The sequence below is a fragment of the Sturnira hondurensis genome, unplaced genomic scaffold, assembly GCF_014824575.4.
Source record: "Sturnira hondurensis isolate 20B ecotype Veracruz unplaced genomic scaffold, ASM1482457v3 Scaffold0004136, whole genome shotgun sequence".
NCBI lineage: Eukaryota > Metazoa > Chordata > Mammalia > Chiroptera > Phyllostomidae > Sturnira > Sturnira hondurensis.
In genome coordinates this window covers 30215009-30236808 of record NW_028076767.1, presented here as the reverse complement: position 1 = coordinate 30236808, position 21800 = coordinate 30215009, and the positions used below count along the sequence as shown (strand labels likewise).

Sequence of the window (21800 nt, the reverse complement as noted above, 5' to 3'; positions counted from 1 at the left end):
CTCAACAGCAGCAGCTCCCCCTGATCCTGACATGTCTGTTCCCCAACCCTGGATGGCCCCTGAGCGGCCTGGGGGAGCAGCGAGCCTTTCCTGCCCTCCATTGTCTGCCGCTCTGCCCCTTCCCACCCCTCAAGCCCACACGGGTCCACAGGCCCTGCTTTGCGGACTCCCGGCAGGCACTCTGCAAACCCCGCTGGTCCGGGGAGCCCCCTGCCCACCTCGAGCTGGGCACAGGGGGCCACGCAGCTCGTGCATGCACTTCCTGCTGCAGTTCCTGGAGAGCCTGGGATCCTGCCTGGGTGCAGAGTCCCAGACCGTGTCCTCTCACAGACATCACATTTGCCCCTTCCTGGAAAACCACTTTAATTAGCTTACACCAGTGGCAAAGAGGGAGCAGCGATCCTGGGCCAGGCAGGCTGTGCTCCAGAAACTGCCAGCTCTCCCTCTAGGCTCCGAATAGGATTAGCAGCAGTTCCAAGGGGCCCCAGGCCTCCAACAGCAAAGCCAGAGAAAGGTCGGCCCTAGAAGGCCGGTGGGAAGTGGCAGGTGTGAGTGCTCCAGTGTGTGAGACGGTGGGGGGCGGGAGTGTATGGACTCACACGGGGCTCTCAGGGGCTCCATCCCGCAAGGCCTCTGGCCAGGGCTGTGTTTAGGCCTGGGTCAGGCAGAGTGGGAGCCGCAACGAAGAGATGAGAGGTCTGGCCAGCAAGTCTCAGGGGAAGGGCAAAGGCACTGGGGCAGAGGCGGCTGTGGATAACGGCCAGCTCAGGCAGGGCGCTTGCAACACTGTAGCAAACAAGGCCATCTGTGCAACTCAGGGCCTTGGCCTCCACGGGACCGTCTCAGCCAAGCACAAAGGCATCTCCTGAACCAGAAATCAGAGCCAAAGCACCTGCCCTCTCCCACAGCAGCTTGTGGACATGGGGCTGGGTCAGCGTGGGCACGGGGCCACCTGCATCTCAGTGGCAGTTCTGACAGCTGGGGTGGCAGGGAATCCCATTCATCCGGCAGCGGCAGCCCCCACTGGTGTCTCCAGGGCCCTAGAGGATGGGGGAAGAGAAGGTCAGGGCAGGGAAGAGAGTGCCCCCACCCTGCTAGTCCATCACACCCCAACACAGTGCACACTCCACTCCAGGCTGTTGGGCAGGTCCCCCCACTTCTCAGCTGGTCCTCTCAGCCTCAGCGACCTGATGGAGGCCACTGTGAAGGCCATTCTATGCACCCCAACTCCATGGCCTCCGGCTGCCTATCCCAAACCCAGAGCAGGAAAAGGTGCTGAGGGACCTTTGCATATTTGGTAAGGGTTGGCACACTGGCAGCAAAAAAGGGCCATCCCCTCTCCCACCCCCTATCAGGGCCTGCGTGTCTGTAACAGCCATAGCCCCCCAACTCCAGGAACACCCCCTGGGCAGCCACCACACAAGAAGTGCTTAAAACGTGAGGGGCGCCCTGCTGAGCACCTTCCTCACACCTTTTCATTGGATTCCAACAACCAGCCTGAGGGAGACAGGCCCAGCTGTCACCTCCATTTTACAGATGAAGAAACTAACGCTCAGAGAAGGCAGTGACAGCCAGAGCCACACAGCCCGTGTGTGCCAGAGCCAGGCACCCGAGCCACCTGACTCCAGACCGAACCCTTCATCGCTGTCGTCCAGGGCAAGGGGCACAGCCTGTTTCTGTAAAGAGCCAGACAGCTAGTTCTGGCTTCGCAGGCCACACGGTCTCTGCCTTCGTAGTGCCGAAGCAGCCAGAGACCCTACGCAAAGGAATGGGCACGCCTGTGCCCCCCAAAACTCCCTATGGACACTGGCATTCAGGGTTCCTATCATGTGTTTTCGATTTTATTTTTTAATTTACTGATGTTCAGAGAGGGAGAGGAAAGCAGGGGGAGAGAGAGAAACATCAATTTGTTGTTCTACTTATTCATGTACTCAGTGGATGAGTCTTGTATGTGCCCCGACCGGGAATCGAACCCGCAACCTTAGTCATATCAGGCTGATTACTCTAACCAACTGAGCTATCTGGCCAGGGCCAGATTTCATATAATTTTCACATCACAAAATGTTCTTTTGATATTTTTCAACCGTTAAAAAATGTAAGAAATGTTCTTACTTCACAAGCTTACAATCACAGGGCAGGGGTTGGATTGGCCCCTGGGCTGTAGTTTGCCAAACCTCACTCTCGGGCAAGGCCCCCTCCCCACACCCGTCCTGAGCCTCGGCTCCCCAAGGACTCACCCCCGGCCCCCAGCGCGGGCCCTTGGTGACCCAGCAGATCTCAGTGTGGCAGACGGTGCAGCGGATCCAGTCGCAGCCGTCCTTCTTCTGCACCACGATCCGGCACTGTGGGCAGTGCATGGCCTCGCCCTGCTGCAGCATGGACTGGGGGCGGGGGCAGAGCGGGGGCTGACCTCGGGCCAGCAGAGCGGCTGCCCGGCCTCAGCCCCCGCCCCCACCTGGCACCCTCCCCGCTGCAGAGGGAAACCGGAGACCCTGCCCCCGGAGTTGAGGCATCGCTCTCCTAGGCTACTTGTTGCTGTGGCCTCCTCCCTCCACCCGAGCACCTACCTATCCCAGGTGCCAGCTCTAGATGCGAGTGACACCAGCAGGGAGGTCAGAGCCTCAGGGCCCCGTGAACCTCAGCCCTTCAGAGAAGCCCCCACCCCCCTGCCGGCTCCCAGAACTCCAATGTCCGGCCTTCAGCCCTGCCCCAGCCTCACCCTCAGCATCTCCGTCGTCTGCCGGGCGGCCACGTCATTCTGAGCCCGCAGGGCCAGGTCGTCCTGGTACTCCTTACAGTTCATCTTCTCGTGGATGGCCTGCGAGAGTGAGGGGCTCGGGTGAGAAGGGTCCCCGCAGGAATCTGGGAGAGGCGGGGAACACAACAGGCACCCACACACGCACGAACGCAGTGCCTCCAGGTGTTGTGTCTGGAAGGGCCTCGCTTTCTGAGCCACACCCCCATTTGACAGGAGACACGGAGGCCAGGCAGGTGAAGTCGAGGTCAGCATGTATAATAATTTATACCCATTTATGTCAAGCCCTAATGGGCACGGAAACCCCAGACCACCCCTCACCCAGGCTGTGGCCCCTCGTGCCTGGCTAAGTTCGGCCTCAGGCAAGGCCAGCGCTCTGAGCCTGAGCCTGCCTGGGGTGTCCAGGCCCAGACTTGCCTCCTCACCATCCTCTTAATGATCAACTGCAGAGGCAACGGGGAGTGAGGGGGTGGGGTGGGCAGCAACAGGCCTGGGTCTGGGGCCATAGCTCAGCGTAGGGCAGGGGTTGGGACTTAGTGCGGGGTCAAGGCTCAGGCCAGGGTCAGAGCTTGGGCCAAGGCTTAGGCTCAGGTTGGGGCCCAGGCCAGGGACCATCAAGGATGTGCAGCTCTAAGTCGTGACGGTCAGGCCCTTGGTGGAACAAGCACTGACAGGCAGGGAGCTCCTGGCAGGACCAGGATGACCAGGCAGCATTGGGTCCCCAGCCGCACCTTGCAGACCAGGCAGTTGATGCGCAAACACACGGGGCAGGTGAACTCATTGACGTCGTCCTCGAAGAAGCACCAGCCCTTGCAGTCCAGGGTCTTGCAGTGGTAGCTGAAGGCACTGCGGTTCTCGGCGATGGAGATACCCAGGTCCAGGAACCGCTGGTACTCCTCGGGGCTCAGCAGCTGCCAACGGACCACAGCCTTGGTCTCCGGGGTTCGGAACACCCGACAGGCGGCCCTCCAGGCCACCAAACACCCTCCTGGAAGCCCCCAACCTGTAAAGTCCAATCCGGCCCCCAGGCTCTTTCCTTCACATCAGTATTTTAAAACTCTATTCAGAAGGTGGATTAAGAATTCTGAAGGCAGACGGTGATGATGGCTTTGTCTTTTATTTTTACTGTTGACAATGTGGATATACTTAATGCCACAGAACTACACATTTAAAAATGGTTAATATGGTAGATTTCATATATTTTTACCACAATAAAAAACTAAAAGAAAAAATGGACAAAAATGATAACAAGCAATGCTAGAGGATATGTGGTCAAACTAGCATCCCAGTACATGTCACTCTGAGAAAGCAATGTGACAACTAAGAAAACAATGTTAAGGAGAAAGAGATACTATGCAAAGGGTTCCCTGAAACCTTATTTACACACTGAGACACTGGGATTATTAACAGAGGAGGCACAGACAGGATATGCCAGAGATTTATACTATTTAGGAAGTTTGTAGCCAAGTAGCAAGAGTTGTTGTGTCTATGCCAGTCATAATGAAATAAAAATCATGCCTGTGCTCCTCTGTATGTTGATTGGGGTGGTGGTTACAAGAGACATTTGTCAAAACTCACCCAATTGCACTTACAAGGGGTGCATCTTATTTATTAAGGTGCCAAGTACACCTTAATAAAGTTGATTTAGCCCTGGCTGGCGTGGCTCAGTGGAGTGAGCGCTGGCCTGCGAATCAAAGGGTCCTAGGGTCAATTCCCAGTCAGGGCACACTCCTGGGGTGCAAGCCAGGTCCCCAGTAGGGGGCGCTTGAGAGGCAACCATACATTGCTGTTTCTTTCCCTTTCTCCCCCCGCCCCCTCTTTAAAAATAAATAAATAATAAATAAAATCTTTAAAAAACAAAAGAATGCTTATTTAAAAATCTTTAAAAAATAATAATAAAAACCATAAATCAAGCTAAACAGTCTACTTTACAACTGGGGAAAGGGAGACCAGGGAAGGGAGAGGACCTGCTCGAGATCTCCAGCAGTCAGGGAGGGAACATGACAGTAATACCGTTAGTAACAGTAACAGCAGCACACACACAAGCAGGTGCAGACAGACAGCATGGTGGCAGACTGCTGGAGGAATGGCCCCAATTTGTTCACGTCTCCCTGACTCCACACTCGTGGGTGGTCCCCTCATGCACAGAATCTGGCCTTGAGCATGTGACTTGCTTTAGTGGAACAGCAGCAAGTGTGAAAGGTGCACACTTGGAAAGCACTCTTGCCCCGGGGCTCCCCACTGGCTGCTCTCGGAACTCTGACACACCAGGGGAGCAGCCTGGCCAGCCTGCCGGAAGAAGGGAGGCCTCCGTGGGAAGAGGCACAGTCGTCCCGGCCGTCACAGATGAGGTCATCATATGTCAGTCCAGGACAGCTGACCCACCAGCTAAGCCCGGATGAGATCAGCTAGGCTCCGCCTGGACCAGAAGAATCATCCAGATAAGCCCAACCAAAATTACTAACTTGCAGACTCATGAGCTAAAGAAATGGTGGTTATTTTAAGCCACTGAGTCTGAGGGACCTGCTACCCAGCGAAAGCTGACCGGGGCTTACTGGGTGGAGCACCACTCTACATCCTCCGCACAGTCCCTCTGCTGCCAACTGCACCACGCTTGAAACAGAAACTAACCGACTTTCACTTTAACCAGAGGCACCAGGAGGCTGAGCATCTGACTGGAGGTCCCCCAGGCCCACTGTTAACTGCTTGGCTGTCTCTCCTTCATAAGGGGGGTTTTCTTGACTAACTGTCTCCCTCATTTCCTGTCCTGTTCACTGCTTGGGTCCCCAGCATCCCAAGCCAGCTCCCACCTGCCAGCTCCGGGCCCAGCTCCCAGTTCGGGTGACCCAGCTCCCGGGCTTACCGCCCGGATCTCCCTCTCCAGCAGCTTGCCCGAGCACGAGTAGGTGTTGTCGATGAAGGGGCAGGCGACCTCGGCCTCCTGGCTGTTGCGGATGGTGCCCTGCAGACACTCCCTGGGGGCAGGGGACAGAACAGAGGTGAGGGTCACCTGAACCTCACCCACCCATCGGGACAGGTGGGCTTCACCTCAGCACTTCCCTTCCTCCCTGTCCCTCCCACCAACCTGTCACCACGGCCCCAACTGCTGCCCACCCCACTGCTCCCGTCCAGGTCTCCATCCCCGACTGCCTGGAGGACTGCAGTAGCCTCCTCCTGGGCTCCCTGTGTCCACCACGTCCCTTCCTAGTGACTGCCATCCCATCAGGCTCAGAACAAGCCCAAGCCCCTAACTGCACTCACGAGAGCCCCCTTGACTCGCCTTCCTAACGCCTCGGTCCACCCCTCTGCCCCAGCCACACCGCACCCTCGTTCCTGCAGACTGGCCAGGCACACACCCACACCAGCTGCCTCCAGGGCTTCCCCACCACCCTGCTGGGTCAGGGACCAGCTCCTTCACCACAGTCCACTGGTACCAGGCATTTGTCACAATTTGCAATTACATCAGTGATCACTGAATGAATAATTGGCGTCCCCACTGGAATGTCAACTCCAGAAGGCAGTAACTGAACTTTTCGGTCCCTCCTGGATCCCCAGGCCGAGCACAGTCCCTGGCACCCAGGGGCTGCTCACCAAACAGCAGGATGTGCTCTCCACAGCCTGGGATGGAGGGGCCAGGAGCAAAGGCTCGGAAGGGGGAAGGCTGCCCACCAGCCGGGTGCAGGGTGAGGGGCTGGCTCAGGCAGCCAGGGCCTCAATGCCCCTGCACAGGCCTGGGTCAGAAGTAGTGAGGGGCGCAGGTGCTGGAGCCAGGACGCCTGAGCCGTGGGGCCTCTCTGCACCTCAATGCCTCCCCCACAAAATGGGGAGGCAGGGCCTACCTGGCAGGGTTTTGTGGGTGTCCAATGAGATGTGAGCACAGCACCCACCCGCTTTCTGCCCTGGTTAATTGGTGGCTGGGACCAACACTTAGCTGGGGGTAGGACCGCACCTGCAGAAGGTGTGCAGGCACTCCCGCAGCACCACAGCCTCGCCGGGCGCCAGCGTCGAGTAGCACACAGGGCACTCGGTGGGCTCCGTGTTCAGCACCAGGCTCCTCTGATCCAGCTGGATGTGCTGCAGGTAGTTCCCCTCCTGCTGCTGCTGCTTCCGCTGGGCACAGGGGGTGGGGCTGGTCAGACCAGGAAGTGGCCAGGACCAGGGGCTTGGTCAGATCCCCAATGGGAACAAGGCTGGGAGACAGTCAAGATTCCCTGGGCAGGGGTGTGGGTGGCCAGGCAGTGGGCGTGAGCCAGAGCCTCTGGGAAGGGCAGGACCCAGGGCAGAAGCAAGTTGGGACTGCAATCAGGGGTCAAGCCAGGCAAAGGAGCAATGGTGGTAATAGTGGTAGGGAAAGGGGGTCAGAGGCAACAGGGCTCCCATTTCTGCCAAGCTGGGTGGGGTTGGGGCTGGCCAGGGGATGGGGGTGGAGCACTGAGTAAGTCAAAGGTATGGGAAGAAGAAGTGATAAAGTTAGGGAGCAGAGCAGGGCAGCAGAGAGGATGGGCCAGGCCAAGGTTGCAGATGGCACCAGGAGTGATTTCATGGCTGGGGAGGGCAAGGGCAGCACCAGGTCCAAGGAGTGCAGATGGAGGACGGGGCATCTGACCTGAACGGGGAACACTCAAGGGCAGGTGTCTCTGTGGAACCAGCCCTTGGGCCAAGACTGGGGGTGGGACCAGAGGGTGCAGGCCAGAGGGTGGGGTCAGCCTCCCAGGGAGCAGAGAGGTGTCAGGTACTGGGGTCAGAGGAAATCAGGGGTGGGCTACAGCCAGAGAGGCAGGACAGTCGGGAATAGTAGGGTCCAGGGCAAGGTCAAGGCTGAGTGAAGCAGAGCTAGGTCACGGGCAGACGAGGGAGTGGCAGATGGGGCACAGTCAGGGTCTCGGCCAGGGTGTTGGAGTCCCTACCAGGTACACTTGTGTGCATAATTGATATGTATGTCAAAGCTAGGGGCGGAGCCACAGCCTACAAGGGGGCAGGGCATGTTAGCCTGGATGGGCAGCACAGCCAGCAAGCAAGGGAGGGTCACAGTGAAGAGAAGGGGTCGCCGCCTGCCCTTTGTCCATGAGGGGGCACGGCAACAAGCGGGGAGAAGTGGCAGTGTGCAGGAGCCTCCCTTCCTGGCCACTGCCCCCCAGTCCAGTCTGCAGGTGTCTGGGGACATCCCTGCCCACCTGCTGGTACTGGCGCAGCGCCTCCTCCTCGCTGGCCAGCCGCGCTCGCTCCTCCGCGTCTGGCTGGTACGTGGTGGGTACCTGGTAGGTCTCGGGCCGTGCCCGGCAGCACATCTCACAGCCAGGACGCGTGGGCTTGTTGATGAAGGTGCAGCCGGGGCACTGCCAGCCCACCTGGGGATGAAGGGCTGGTGAGCTCGGTGCGCTGAGGGTCTTGGGCAGCGTGAGGAAGGAACGCAGGGGTGGTGCACAGCTTACCGGTGGGGGCTCCGGAGTGGTGTCAGGCTGCCCTTGACCAGGCTCCTGGGGGACCCCAAGCTTCGAGGGTGCCTGCTCCAATGGGCCCCTGGGCTGCAGTGTGAGGTCCTTGAAGCCCAGATCTGGAAAGATCAGTTGAGAGGCTGGTGGATCCATGCACCCTACTTTGCCCACACTCTCTGGTCAGCCAGGAACCCTGTACCCTGCAGCAAGCCCCCTCCTATCCTCTCCCATTTCCCTGGATGAGTCTCCAGCTTCGTCCCCTGGGTGGACCCAGACCTGGCTGAGTGTTCTGGTGTCCACAGGGTCAGAGTCCCTCCGCCACCCAAGAATGCTCCCGTGTCCTCAGGGCTGAAAACCCTGCCTAACAACCTACCTCCTGGGCCCGGAAGTGATGCACCCAGGAGGACAAACACCACTCCTCAGGTGGTCCCGCCAAAATGCTGACTGATCCATTTGTGAAGAGACACTGGACCAAAACCAAAGAACTGGCCTGGACGCAAAACACCAGTATAGGAGGGTTAGGGGAAAACTGAGGGCACCAAAGACTAGAGGAGACCGGGAGAGAGCCCTGGGCTGTTGTTACAAAGGGCAGCACGGTAACGGCGCTGCCTCAGTGCCCGTTTTCGCAGCCTGATAGCTGTCTGTGGCCACATAAGAAAACGGGTCTTCTTTTTACAGGAAACACACGCCAAAAGATTTGTGGGAGAGGGCCTTCTTGTCTGCACCACCCCCCAAAACAGTTCAGGAAAAAATTACTTACATGCTCCCAAACAAACGTTATAAATAACACTATGGACAGAATGATACAGCAGAACAAATACAGTAAAATGTTAACATCTGGGGAACCCACACCCAAGGTTCGTGGGAATCTGTTATACAGTTCTGTGTACAATTTTGTAACTTTTCTGTAGGTTGGAACTATTTTAAAATAGGAAGTACAAAATGGAAACACTAGTGATTATCATCTTATCTACTTTACATATTTAGAAAACTAATGAGCAAAGACAAGACAGGCCTTACCTAAGGCCACAGAGCTGATAAATGCCAGAGCCAGGACGAAACTCAGCCCCTCTCCCCTGGGCCGCTGTCCCCAAAATGGACCCCGGAATGACTCCCTCCTGGGGTGTCCTTTGTCCTCCCTTCTCCACTATGGGTGAGACCCTCCAGTCTAGCCCCATGACCTCAGGGGAGTCCTGTCCTCACCCGAGAGCGGAGCCTCACCTTCCAGCATCCGCAGCTGGCGCTCCCGCTGCAGCTCCTGGGGGCTCAGTGAGGTGTTGCGGGCTGACAGCAGGTAGAGGTAGGCGCGGTCGCCATTCCGCCGCACCCCGTGGGAGTGGAGTGTCTCCTGGTCCCGGGCCAACCGCTGCCCGATCACCCACCGCTGCAGGGCCGCTGGGAAGCCATAGTCCAGGAACACCTGGTGGGGGAGGGGGAGGGGGAGGGGGAGGAGGGAGGGGGCGGGAAAGGGACCAGGTACAGTCGGAGCGCAATGGGAAGCCTCCGCCCTGATGTCTCCCTTCAGCCCCCTCACTCACCATGTCCTTGAGGGAAGCCACTGTCATGTCAGGATGCACCGTGAGCCAGATGGTGACAGTGTGCATCTGAGCATCTTCCACCTTCACCCACAGCCTGCAGAGAATGGGGGTGGCAACAAGGACTCTGGCTGCAGGTCCGACCTCAGCAACCAGTTCTCAGCGTGGGCGTGTTTGCACACCTGTGCATCACATACATGCACACACATGAGCCCCCAGGCAGTGTGAGGGGCCTCTCTCCTGGATTCTGACACTCCCGTGCTTCCTCCTTTATAAGAACCCCCTGCTGAAGCCCCTCCAGTGGCTCCACGCTGCTCCTAGAATAAAATCCGCACTCATGGTGCGCGCAAAGGCCTCTGGGACCTGGCCCCTCACCACCTCTCCAGCCACTTCTATCCCTCTCTCCCTTGCTCCTTAGCCAGGCCGCCCCAGCTATTTTTTACTATACGCCAAGCCTCTGCAAAGCACTCCACATGTCCTAACTCATTCAATCCTCTCCACACACCCATGGGGCAGCACTGTTGTCGTCCCTAGTTTACAGATGAAAACATGAGCGACAGACAGGCTGGCTGACTCTGTTAGGAAGCAGAGGAAGCGGTTACTTAGTAAGTGTTAGAGGCAGGATTTCAATCCCAACAGTTCTATGCCAGAGAAAGTGGCTTTCAACACCAACCGTCTGCGGGATCCTATCAGCCAACTATCAATGAAGTGATAGTAAAACAGAAATTTTTAGACATGTAAAGACTTCAAAAGTTTACCATCCACTTTCCCATATGAAATTTTGGAACTAGCCCTGGCTGGTGTGGTTCAGTGGATTGAGTGCTGGCCTGTGAACCAAAGGGTCACTGGTTCCACTCCCAGTCAGGGCACATGCCTGGGTTGCAGGCCAGGTCCCCAGTAAGGGGCACACGAGAGCTAACCACACATTGATGTTTCTTTCCCTTGCTTTCTCTCACCCTTCCCCTCTCTAAAAATAAATACATAAAATCTTTTTAAAAGTGTTTGAAATAAAAGAAATACAAATAGCTGACTGAGTCTGATCCAGGAGAATGGAGAACTAAAAGGAAATTAAGAGGCCTGACCTTCACCATTGAAACATGTGAAACATAAAAGTGCACACATTTTTAGGCCCTGGCTGGTGTAGCTCAGTGGATTGAGCACGGGCCTGCGAACCACACGATCAAGGTTCAATTCCCAGTCAGGGCACATGCCTGGGTTGCAGGCCAGTTCCCAGCAGGGGACTCACGAGAGGCAACCATACTTTGATATTTCTCTCTTTCTCTCCTTCCCTTCCCCTCTAAAGATAAATAAATAAAATCTTTTAAAAAAGTGCATATATTTTCAGCCCAAGTGTCCATTAATACAATACACAAGTGGATGAAACAACTATGGGACATTCACATAATGGAATTCTACTCGGATTAAAAAAAGAAGAAAGTTTTACCCTTTGCATCGGTATGGATAGACCTGGATGGTATTAACGCTAAATGAGAGAAGCCAGTCAGAGAAAGACAAATACTGTGTGACTTCACTCATCTGTGGAATCTAATGAACTAACCAGCCAGGAAAACGGAGACAGACTCATAAATGGAGAGCAGATGACGGCTAGTCAGGACGGGAAGGTTGTGGGTGGAGGGATGGCACAAACAGGAAAAAGGACTCAGAGACACGGACAACAGTGTGGTGACTGCTGAGGGCGAGTGGGTAGAAGGGGACTAAATGGTAATGGGAAAAATATAATAAAAAGCATATATATTTTTAAAAAGTGCATACATTTTCCACTGCACTACTTATCCTACAGTGAATAAAATGCCAAAATTCAAGTACTATACATGCTATTTTGGTGGGTTTAGATTTTTAGAATCAACCTAGAAGCAAAGCATAGATGCCTTCATTACAGTTTAAAAAAAAAAAACAACTCAGAAGCTACAAGCTATAACTTTAGTACCAATGACAAAAAATATAATTGGAGCTCTCATATCCAATGTCATCAGTCATAATGATCAGTTTAATCAGAAAATTCATTAAAGCTTCAACGCTTCACTCCACCTCACAAGTCACAAACACACAGCCGCCTGCCGCTCTCCCGGTGAACGGCTATGGCTGCTCTTTGAGTGCAAATCTGCCACTGGAGTTTCCCCAGGATTTTCATTTTTGGATGAACCACACCCATTATACATAGGCCATGCTTTGCAGTATCAACTTTTTCTTTCTTTTATTTTTTTAAAAATATATTTTATTGATTATGCTATTACAGCTGTCTCATTTTCCCCCTTCATTCCCCTCCACCCTGCACACCCCTCCCCCACCATTCCCCCCTTTATGTCCATGTGTCACAAGTTCTTTAGATTCTGTAATTCCCCTATTCTTGCTGCCCCCTGTCTATTTTCTCCCCACCGTCTATGCTACTTATTTTCTGTACCTTCTCCCCACTTCTCCTCCTCCCACTCCCCTGTTGCTAACCCTCTATGTGATCTCCATTTCTATGGTTCTGCTCCTGAACTAGCTGTCCTCTTGGTTTGCTTTTGTTTTAGGTGCGATTGTTAATAACTGAGTTTGCTGTCCTTTCACTGTTCATATTTTTTATCTTTCTTCTTAGATAAGTTCCTTTAACATTTCATATAATAAAGGCTTGGTGATGATGAACTCCTTGAATTTGACTTTATCTGAGAAGCACTTTATCTGCCCTTCCATTCTAAATGAAAGCTTTACTGGATAGAGCAATCTTGGATGTAGGTCCTTGCCTTTCGTGACTTGGAATACTTCTTTCCAGCCCCTTCTTGCCTGTAAGGTCTCTTGAAAAATCAGATGACAGTCTGATGGGAACTCCTTTGTAGGTGACTGTCCCCTTATCTCTTGCTGCTTCTAGGATGCTCTCCTTCATTTTAATCTTGGCTAATGTAATTATGATGTGCTTTGGTGTGTTCCTTCTTGGGTCCACCTTCTTTGGGACTCTCTGAGCTTCCTGGATTTCCTGGAAGCCTATTTCCTTTGCCAGACTGGGGAAGTTCTTCTTTATTATTTGTTCAAATATGTTTTCCATGTGTTGCTCTTCCTCTTCCCCCTCTGGTACCCCTATAATTTGGATATTGGAATGTTTAAAGATGTCCTGGAGGTTCCTAAGCCTCCCTTCATTTTTTGAATTCTTGTTTTTTCATTCTTTTCTGTTTGGTTGTTTTTTTCTTCCTTCTGGTTCACCCCATTGATTTGAGTCCCAGTTTTCTTCCCATCAGTATTAGTTCCCTGTGCATTTCCCTTCATTTCACTTAGTGTAGCCTTCATTTTTGCATGTAATTTGCAACCAAAATCAACCAATTCTGTGAGCATCCTGATCACCAGTGCTTTTTTTTTTTTGGTTTTTGGTTTTTTTTTCAGAGGAAGGGAAGGAGAGAAGGAGAGAAATATCAATGTACGGTTGCCTCTGCTGGGAACTGACCTGCAACCCAGGCATGTGCCCTGACTGGGAACCAAACCACGATTGTGTGGTTCACAGGCCCGCACTCCATCCACTGAGCCACACCAGCCAGGGCTGATCACCAGTGCTTTGAACTGTGCACCAGACAGATTGGCTATCTCTTGGTTGCTGAGATGTAATGGCTGTGGGGCTTTGATCTGTCCTTCCATTTGAACCATTTTTTTGGTCTGGTCGCGCCTGTTACGTACAAGTAACAGGTGTTCATCAGGCAGAGTCGACCCAGTTGCTGGGTTGTGATGCTGTGTGTGGGGGCAGGGTCAGAGAGGGGACAATAGCGCTTGCTCCATTCTGTTGAAGTTCAGTCCCTTCTGCCCTTTCCCACAAGCAAATCGGGCCCTTCTGTTGCTGGTTCCTGGGTGGGTGGGCTTGCGTACGTTCTAGAATCCTGTGGGTCTCTCCAATGAACTCTCCTGTGAGGCTGGGAGTTTCTCCCACTGCCACCCCAACCCCCACAGGTGTTTTCAATTGGTGTTTTTAGGCTTTATTTCCCGTCGCTGGAGCCCTGGGTGGTGTGGTCTTTCTCGCTCCTCGTTTTCGCCTGGTTTATCTGCACATGAATGTGTGACCATGAACAGCCAGCCGCCTTGCGCGCCTCACTGGGTCTGCCTGTTGCCTCCCCATGCCAGGGTCTGCCAACCGCTGCCTGTGTGCCTGGGTCCGCTAGTCACCACTTTTTCCTGCTGCAATCCCTCTCTGCCAGCCGCCGACTTCACCGCTCTTACTGGTCTGGATGAATGGTTGTCGGACTTCCATACAGTTCAATTTCCTGTCAGTTCTGGGTGCTTTTTTGTTTCTAAATTTTTGTTGTCCTTAATTTTGGTTGTGCGAGGAGGCACAGTGTGTCTTCCTATGCTTCCGTCTTGGCTGGAAGTCAGCCTTTTCTTTAAAGTGGAGCAAAAACTTCAAAATACTCTCAAAGCATCTCAGTACAGAACTCTTCTGGATTTTTACCATTTTTTCTTACAACTGCCTCACCCTAGGGTGTTAAGTGTTTTTTTTGGCAACGTGTCTCTCTGTTGTCTTTCTAAAGCCATCAGCTTATTTTTCACAGAAACACTTCTCTTCTGGCACTTACACTTTATTGATTAATATAACAGTTAATTATATTATGTTATTACAATAACAAATACAATGGCTATAAGCAAAGCTGTGGTGCAGCAGTATGTTATATACATATATATCACATATAAAATCAATATGTATATATCATATAGAGAGGGGAAAGGAGGGAGAAGGAGAGGGAGATAAACAGAGATGAGAGACAAACATCGATTGTCTGCCTTCTATACACACCGCTCCTGGGGGTAGAATCTGCAACCCGGGCACATGCCCTGACCGGGAATCGAACTGGCGACCTCACCGACGACTCCCACCCAGCTGAGCCACACCGGGCAGCGCTGCAGCAGTATGCTTCACAGCAGAAACCCCGGTGTGGTTTAACTGGAGGGAGCAGGTGGGGCCAACTGGGAAGACTTCTACCACAGCACTCCCACAGAAATCAGTCAGGAAAAGGAGAGGCGAGAGGAGTTTGCCACATTCTGTATTTTCATAACAGAGACAACACAGGTGCTGTCCCAGGTGGATACACCAAGTTGAAGAGGCTACGTAAATAGTCACTTTCACACAAAATGGCCAATCGACCTAGAGACTCGGTGCCATCCCCACCAAACCCCGGCCAGCTCTGTTCCACAGGTCTCCTGGGACAACGACTAACAGGATTAACGGTATCCATCTTCTCTTCTCTTGCTATCAGAAAGCCTGAATTCCTTTTCTTTCGTTAAAATTTTTTTATTTATTGTTTTTTTGAGAGAGAGAGAAACATGGGTTTGATACTCCACTTACTCATGCATTCATTGGGTGATCCCCATAAGTGCCCGGACTGGGGATCGAGCCACAACCTTGGCGTGTCGGGACAACACTCTGACCAACTGAGTGGCCAGAGCGAGAACCTCTGCATTCTTGCTGTCTCCCTGGCTATATATCACACCCTCCCTCCAGGCTAGGGGGTAAGGCTGGTCTACAGGAATTACGAGGAAGAAGTGCGTGTAACTTTCTGAGCTGTGCTCTTCAAAGAAGTGTGGGAGGGGTGGCCTTTCTTCCCTTCCTCCTTCCTGCTGGTAAGGATGCTGATGTGATGACTGGAACTGGAGTGACCATTTCGGATCAAGATGTGAACCTCAGAATGGGGGCCACGAAGGGCAGAACAACAAGAGAGGAAAGGCATGAGGCTCTGAGGCCCGCGGGAGCAGCCTCCACACCTGGACTGCCTGCCATTAAACTCCTTTATGCCACTGCGATTATGCGTTTTTCTACAATAGGAGACCTAACATCCTAATCCACCCCTAACAACCCCAGAAGACAGATACTATGCCCCATTTTTCAAACGACAGAGATGGAAACGCTGAGCAGTGAAATGACCTGCCCTCGACCTCAAAGTTGATCAGTGCCAGCGTTGGGGTTGGAAGGCAGGTCTCCTGACACCAGAACCTGTCAGTAAGAATGACTGTTCTAGCTGGATTCTGCAGGCCCTGCGCCCTTGCTGCGTTGGTGAGGTGCCCCCATACACATCCTTCAGTTTATTCTCACTGACCCATCCCTCAAGGCTATCAGAAGGAACCCTGACACCCAATCGACCACCCAACTAGTCCACAAGCACGGGGAGAGGCGAGGGCCAACACCTGCACCTTGGAAAAGGCCTCGACCTCCCCCACGTTATTGGCAGTTCTCGCGGTGCAGCTCGGCGACGGAGCAATGCTCTCCAGCTTCACCATTACTGCTAATGTAAGTGAAGTTTAAAAAATTCTTACCCAATAAACAATGTAGGGCTGTCATGTCTGCTTAAAAAATGTTCTCTAATTTGCTAAAACTACTTGTCTTCAGATTGTTTCACGAATGCATTGTCATATCGTGAAAGTCAGCTCTGGCCACGTAGCTCAGTTGGTTAGAGCACCGTCCTGATACATCAAGGTGCAGGTTCGATCCCCTGTTAGGACACATACAAGAATCGATCTAATGAATGCATAAGTGGAACAACAGATCAATGTTTCTCTCCTTCTCTCTCTCCAAAAAAAAATCAATCAATAAATAAAAAATTTAGCCCTGGCTGAGTGGCTCAGATGGTCAAAGCAGCTTCCCATACTCCCCAAAAGGTTGCAGGTTCAATCCCTAGTTAGGGAGTGTGCAGGAGGCAACTGATGGATGTTTCTCTCTCACATCGATGTTTCTCTCTCTCTCTCTCTCTCTCTCTCTCTCAAATCAATAAACACATCCTTGGGTGAGGATTTAAATAAATAAATAATTTTTAAAAATTATGAAAGTTCAAGTGCAGTAGTTTTTTGACAATTGTAAGTGGTGATATATCTCATTTCTTGTAAGATAAACACCTTTGTCTTTATCTTATCAGGGAGTTTCCCATGTCAATTTTTAAACTGCTGTTTGGTATAACAGGTATAAAATAAATTCTGTGAAAGAGAAAAATAAAAGCGAGTCACTGTTCTACTGGCAGGAACACATTACAGCCCCCTGGGCTTCAGCAGGCCCTGTGTCCCGGGCCAGCCCCGCACTCCTCACCTGACGTCCTGTGTTGGGGACACCTCCGGCTTCAGTTGCATTCTCAGGGGTACACGTTGCTCTGCCAGCCAGATGGCACACTGCATAGCCACCTGTTCGTCCCCACCGGCCACTGCTCGGGCAAGTCTCAGGGCCATCTCCTCGGCTAAAATTCAACACAGGGGAAGCAAGTTAAAACAGTTTATTTTTCAGGAGCTGGAGGTGAGGATAGAAGCAGGAGGTGATCCTTTGCACAGGCTGCTGCTTCTGTCTTCTGGTGAACTCCTACATATCCTGGGAAGACTTCTCTGATACTCCCCAGTCCCCCTTGCCTGCTCATTTAGTTCTGTTTTTCCTTCATATTCCTCCCCAAGTCCCCCTTCCTGCCATTCATTTCGCTGATGAGAACTTACTAAGCTCCTGTGTGCCAGCCACTGTCCTAGAAAGTGGGATTCAGCAAGTGAATTACATAAACAGGATCTTTCATCCTGGTGAGAAGACAGACATGTTTCTTAAGAGAAAAGCAGATTATGGTGCATGTTGGCAACAAAATAAACAGGGCAAGGAAATCGGGGAAGGCTTCTAGGAGGAGGTGACCTTGAAGCTGAGCCCTGAAAGAGGAGAAACTGGATCTTTCCAGACCCAATCGGGAAGTGTGTTCCAGGTAAGTGCAAAGGCCTCAAGCAAGAAGTGGTTGGATTAGATCAGAAAAAGCCAGTGGGGCTCCAGCAGAGTAAGCAAGGGGGTGAAGGGAGGAAGGCCGTGTGAGGCCAGCCAACCAGCAGGGCCCTGCCTGCCACCCAAGGACTCTGGGCTTTGTTCAAAGAATACAGAGAAGCACAGGAGGATTTCTGAGCAGGGTGGTGACTTAGGTTCTACAACACAAGGTGGAGGGGACTAGAGGGGACCCTTGGTATTCAGATCAGTGAGGTCTGTCTCCCCCACCAGCTTGGGAAGTTTCCTGTGCCCTCTGGGACCTCCAATCTCAGCCCAGCGCTGGCGCACGGAGGCCTCGGGGCACCACAGCAATGAATGACCAGACAACTCTGACAGTAATAGGGCCCCCAGGGAGGAAACTGAAGGGCAAGTGGGCAGAGGAAGACCAGGGTTAAAGCCCTCCTCCCAGGCCTATCTTGGCAGGGGAGGCAGGGTCCTGGCAGGGTCAACCTTCCACCCGAAGTTTCCCAGTCGCATCCAGGCTGTGCCCACCTTTCTTGGTCTTCTCGTCCATCTGGTGTGGTTGCTCCCATCACCCCAGGACGGGGCTCTAGCTCCGGGGAAATGCTATCTCCAGGTCACCAGGCAGAGGGAGCAACTAAGCCCCGGCCAGTGGCCTCCAGCGTAGCCCAACCCCCCTTTGTGCCTCGGTGTCCCCCGCAGCAATCGGGTAGCATCACACTACCCGAGGACCAGGGCCTGGGGCTGGGCTAGGGGACAACTCGCGAACCTGCGTGGCAGGTGAAAGAGCAGGAGGTACCGACCCAAGCCCGCAAAGGGCGACCAAAAAAAACGGGACAGGCCTGGCGTGGGGGGGGGGGGGCACACCGCACAGCCGGGACTCTGGAAAGCCCCGGGCAGGGCCCCCACTTCTCCCCGCTGGGAGCGCCCCGGCGCCCGGGATTTCAGCCAAACTCCCTGCCCTCCAGCCCCAGCGAGTCGGGAGGAGGGGAGCGGTTTCGGCGGAAGAGAAAGTGAAAGTGGCGGCCCCGGAAGTGGGGGCGGGAGATTGTCACAGGATCCGGGACACCCTACCCCCTCCCGTCCCCGCGCCCGGCCACCCTAGGCAGTTGGTGGCACACGCTGCCCTGCCCCAGTCCACCGCGGCCCCGGGCGCTCAACCTGTCCGCCCGGGGCAGCCTTACCCCACCCCCAAGTGACTCCCGACTCTGCGACCCCCACTCTCCTGCGGGGCCCGCCAGCCCTTCCGTCCCGTGTGAAGGGGTGGGGAGGGGCAGGGGCGGGGCAGCGGCCGGGCGGGATTGGACAAGCGGGCGGAGCCGCCGGCACGAGGGTGCGCAGACCCGGTCCTTCGCAAGGTGTGCGGAAGAAGAAACGGAGCCTCGGTATAAGAACTGCGCGAGGCCACAGAGTCGGGTTTGAATTCAGGCCTGGCGGGCTTCTGAAGCCACCCTCAGCCAGCCAGATTCTGTCTCCCCTCGGCGATCACTCTCCACCTGTTTACTGGGCCGCTAGTGGAGTTTGCGTTTGCCTGCCGCGCGCTGGAGCCTCTCGGCATCGTCGGGACAACTGCCCCTTATTTTCCTCCCACTCCTCATCCCATAGATCTTCAGGTCCTGTGGGGTCCCCCTTCAGAATAGATCCAGAATCTGTCACCTCTCACCTCCACACCCCATCCCGCTGTTCATCGTTTCTCCTCGGGTGTTTTACAGTCTCCTCTTTGGGCTCCTTGCTTCTCCTTTTGGCCCCTATAGTCCCATTTTCCACTCAGCTGCCAGAGGGTCCTGCTAGAGTGTACATCAAACTCTGTCGCTCCTCAAAACTCTCCCCATGGCTTCCATCTCACTCAAAAGTTCAGTAAAAGCTTGAAACCGCCTCCTCTTTCTTTGACTGCTATCCCCTGGCTCACTCCATTCAAGCCCCGGTGGCCTGAGTCCTAGAACATTTGTGGATTGCATTTACCGTAATCCACATATCTTCTTGGCTTGCTCTCTCCCTTTATTTTGGTTTTTATCCAAACGTTTTCCCTGTCCTTTCTATCTGAAATTTCACATGCAAGGTGAAATTTACATCTACACCCAGCATTTCACCCTTCCTGGCTTCATTTTCCCCCAAATCATGAATTACTATCTAGCAGCAAATTTTACTTACTTACCTTGTTTTTGGTCCTTTTCTCTCTTCTAGAGGGCAGGGGCTTTTGTCTGTTTTGCTCCCTGCTGTGTTCCTGATGCTTAACGGATTCTATGTTGAGTGAATGAATCTCAGACTTTCATCTGGTATCACTTTCCTTTTGCCTGAAACACACCCCTTAAAAGAGGTTTTCAACCTGGGCCGTACTTTTTTTTAAAAGATTTTTTTAATTTATTTATCTTTACAGGGGAAGGGAAGGAGAGAGGGAGAGAAACATCAGTGTATGGTTGCCTTTCCTGCGTCCCCTGCTGGGAGTTGGCCTGCAGGGAACTGGCCTGCAACCCAGGCATGTGCCCTGACTGGGAATCGAACTGCGATCCTCTGATTCGCAGGCCCACGCTCAATCCACTGAGCTACACCAGCCAGGGCTGGGCCATACTTTTGATTTCCCCGGGGGAGCTTTTAAAAACCTTATAGCCCAAGCCACATCTCAGATCAACTGACTCAGAATCCCTGGGAGTGAGCATTTCTACCTGGGATAGAATTCTAGCTGGCATTCTGGCATCGTAAAGATGGCAGCATTCCATTCATTTTCCTTTAGCTTCCATGGTTGCCGTGGAGACATCACCACCTGCCAGTGTGACTGACTGCTGTTCTTTTTTAAAACAGCTTTATTGCGATATAATTTATTAACTATAAGATTCACCTATCTAAAGTGTACAATGTAATGGTTTTTATTTATTTAAGCATTTTTCTTTTTTTGGTTTTATGTATTTATTTTCAGAGAGAGGGGAAGGGAGGGAGAAAGAGGGAGAGAAAACATCTGTGTGTAGTTGTCTTTCGCACACCCCCTACTGGAGATCTAGCCTGCAACCCAGGCACCTGCCTGACTAGGAATTGAACCAGCGAACTTCCTCATCACAGGCTGGCGCTCAATCCACTGAGCCACACCAACCAGGGCTCAAGCTTCTTCTTCGTGTAAGCCCTGTTAGTAAACATTTCTGTTTTGTCATCTGTGTCTGATAATATCCCTCTCCAAACTCTGGATGTCTGTGTCTGCCAGTTCTCACTCCTGTTGCCTTGTTTCTTCTGCTGATTCTGCTGGCTTGTGGTGGTCTTGTTCCCTTCAGCCCTGAGGTCACCTGCACGAATTTGTATTTGGAGCAGATAACGTACTTTCCAGTGTTCTGGTCTTCGCCTTGGATCTTCAAGGGTGGAGCTGGTAGCCACTTTGGACATCCCACCTCTCTGGGCCTCAGTTTTTCTCTCCATACAACAGCGACTATCACGGTCCCTCCCCTGTGGGGTTTCTGCAAGACTCTGTATCAGTTATTCGTTACTGATAAGTGACAAATTATCCTAAAACTGAGTAGCTTAAAACAACAGTTTCTAGGGGTTAAGAGTTTGGGAATAGTTATGTCATTTGACTAAAAAAGTCTCTCGTGACAGTGTAGTTAAGGTTTTCACTGGGGCTTCCGTCAAAGGCTCGATGGAGCTGGAGGAGAGACTTTCAAGAAAGTCCACTCAGCCCTGGCTGGTGTAGCTCAGTGGATTGAGTGTGGGCCTGTGAACTAAGGGATCATGGTTCGATTCCCAGTCAGGGCACATGCCTGGGTTGCAGGCCAGTTCCCAGCAGGGGACGCACGAGAGGCAACCCTACATTGATATTTCTCTCCCTCACTCCTTCCCTTCCCCTCTAAAGATAAATAAATAGAATTTTAAAAAAAGAAAAAAGACCCACTCATATGGCTGGTTGGTGCTGGCCATCACAGGGCACCTGAGTCGCTGACCACGTGGACCTCCCCACAGGATTTCCATGGGTGTTGCAGCCACTTGGCAGCTGGCTTTCCCCAGAACAGTCGATGCAGCGGAACAAGGCAGGAGCCACAGTGTGTTTTACAGCCTAGCACTAAAAGCCACACTTCATCATTTGCAGTCGTCTGTTAGTTGCACCACTCAGCCCCGCTCAGGGTGGGAGAGAACTAACAAGGGCACGGATAGCAGGGGTCAAGGAGCACTGGGGCTAGCTATCAGGTATCGAATGAGATAATGCATGTGAAGCACTGGACACCCCGCGAAGTGTGGGTGTGTGCTCACAGTAAACAGGAACCACCCCTACTAAGCATCCTGGCTGTGCCCAGGGCAGGTAGAATCTAGAGAGCAACAGCTTTCATCCAGTCGTTCAACAAACACCGAGCAGCTCTGTGTGCCAGACCCGATTCTAGGAGCTGGGGACACGATGG

The 21800-nt window shown here is 53.0% G+C and overlaps 1 protein-coding gene across 1 annotated transcript; it reads right to left on the bottom strand.

Annotated features, from left to right (window-relative positions):
- Positions 1 to 346: 346 nt before the first annotated feature.
- Positions 347 to 18647, bottom strand: RBCK1 (RANBP2-type and C3HC4-type zinc finger containing 1). The gene is made up of 12 exons (XM_037044253.1): positions 17959 to 18647; positions 16771 to 16915; positions 9729 to 9822; positions 9412 to 9610; positions 8188 to 8309; positions 7930 to 8103; positions 6705 to 6865; positions 5619 to 5730; positions 3487 to 3666; positions 2720 to 2818; positions 2238 to 2381; positions 347 to 1040 (listed from the first exon to the last, which is right to left on the bottom strand). The coding sequence occupies exons 1-12, from the start codon at positions 17978 to 17980 to the stop codon at positions 960 to 962; spliced, it is 1533 nt and encodes a 510-aa protein (XP_036900148.1). The 5' UTR covers positions 17981 to 18647; the 3' UTR covers positions 347 to 959.
- Between the last annotated feature and the right edge of the window lie 3153 nt (positions 18648 to 21800).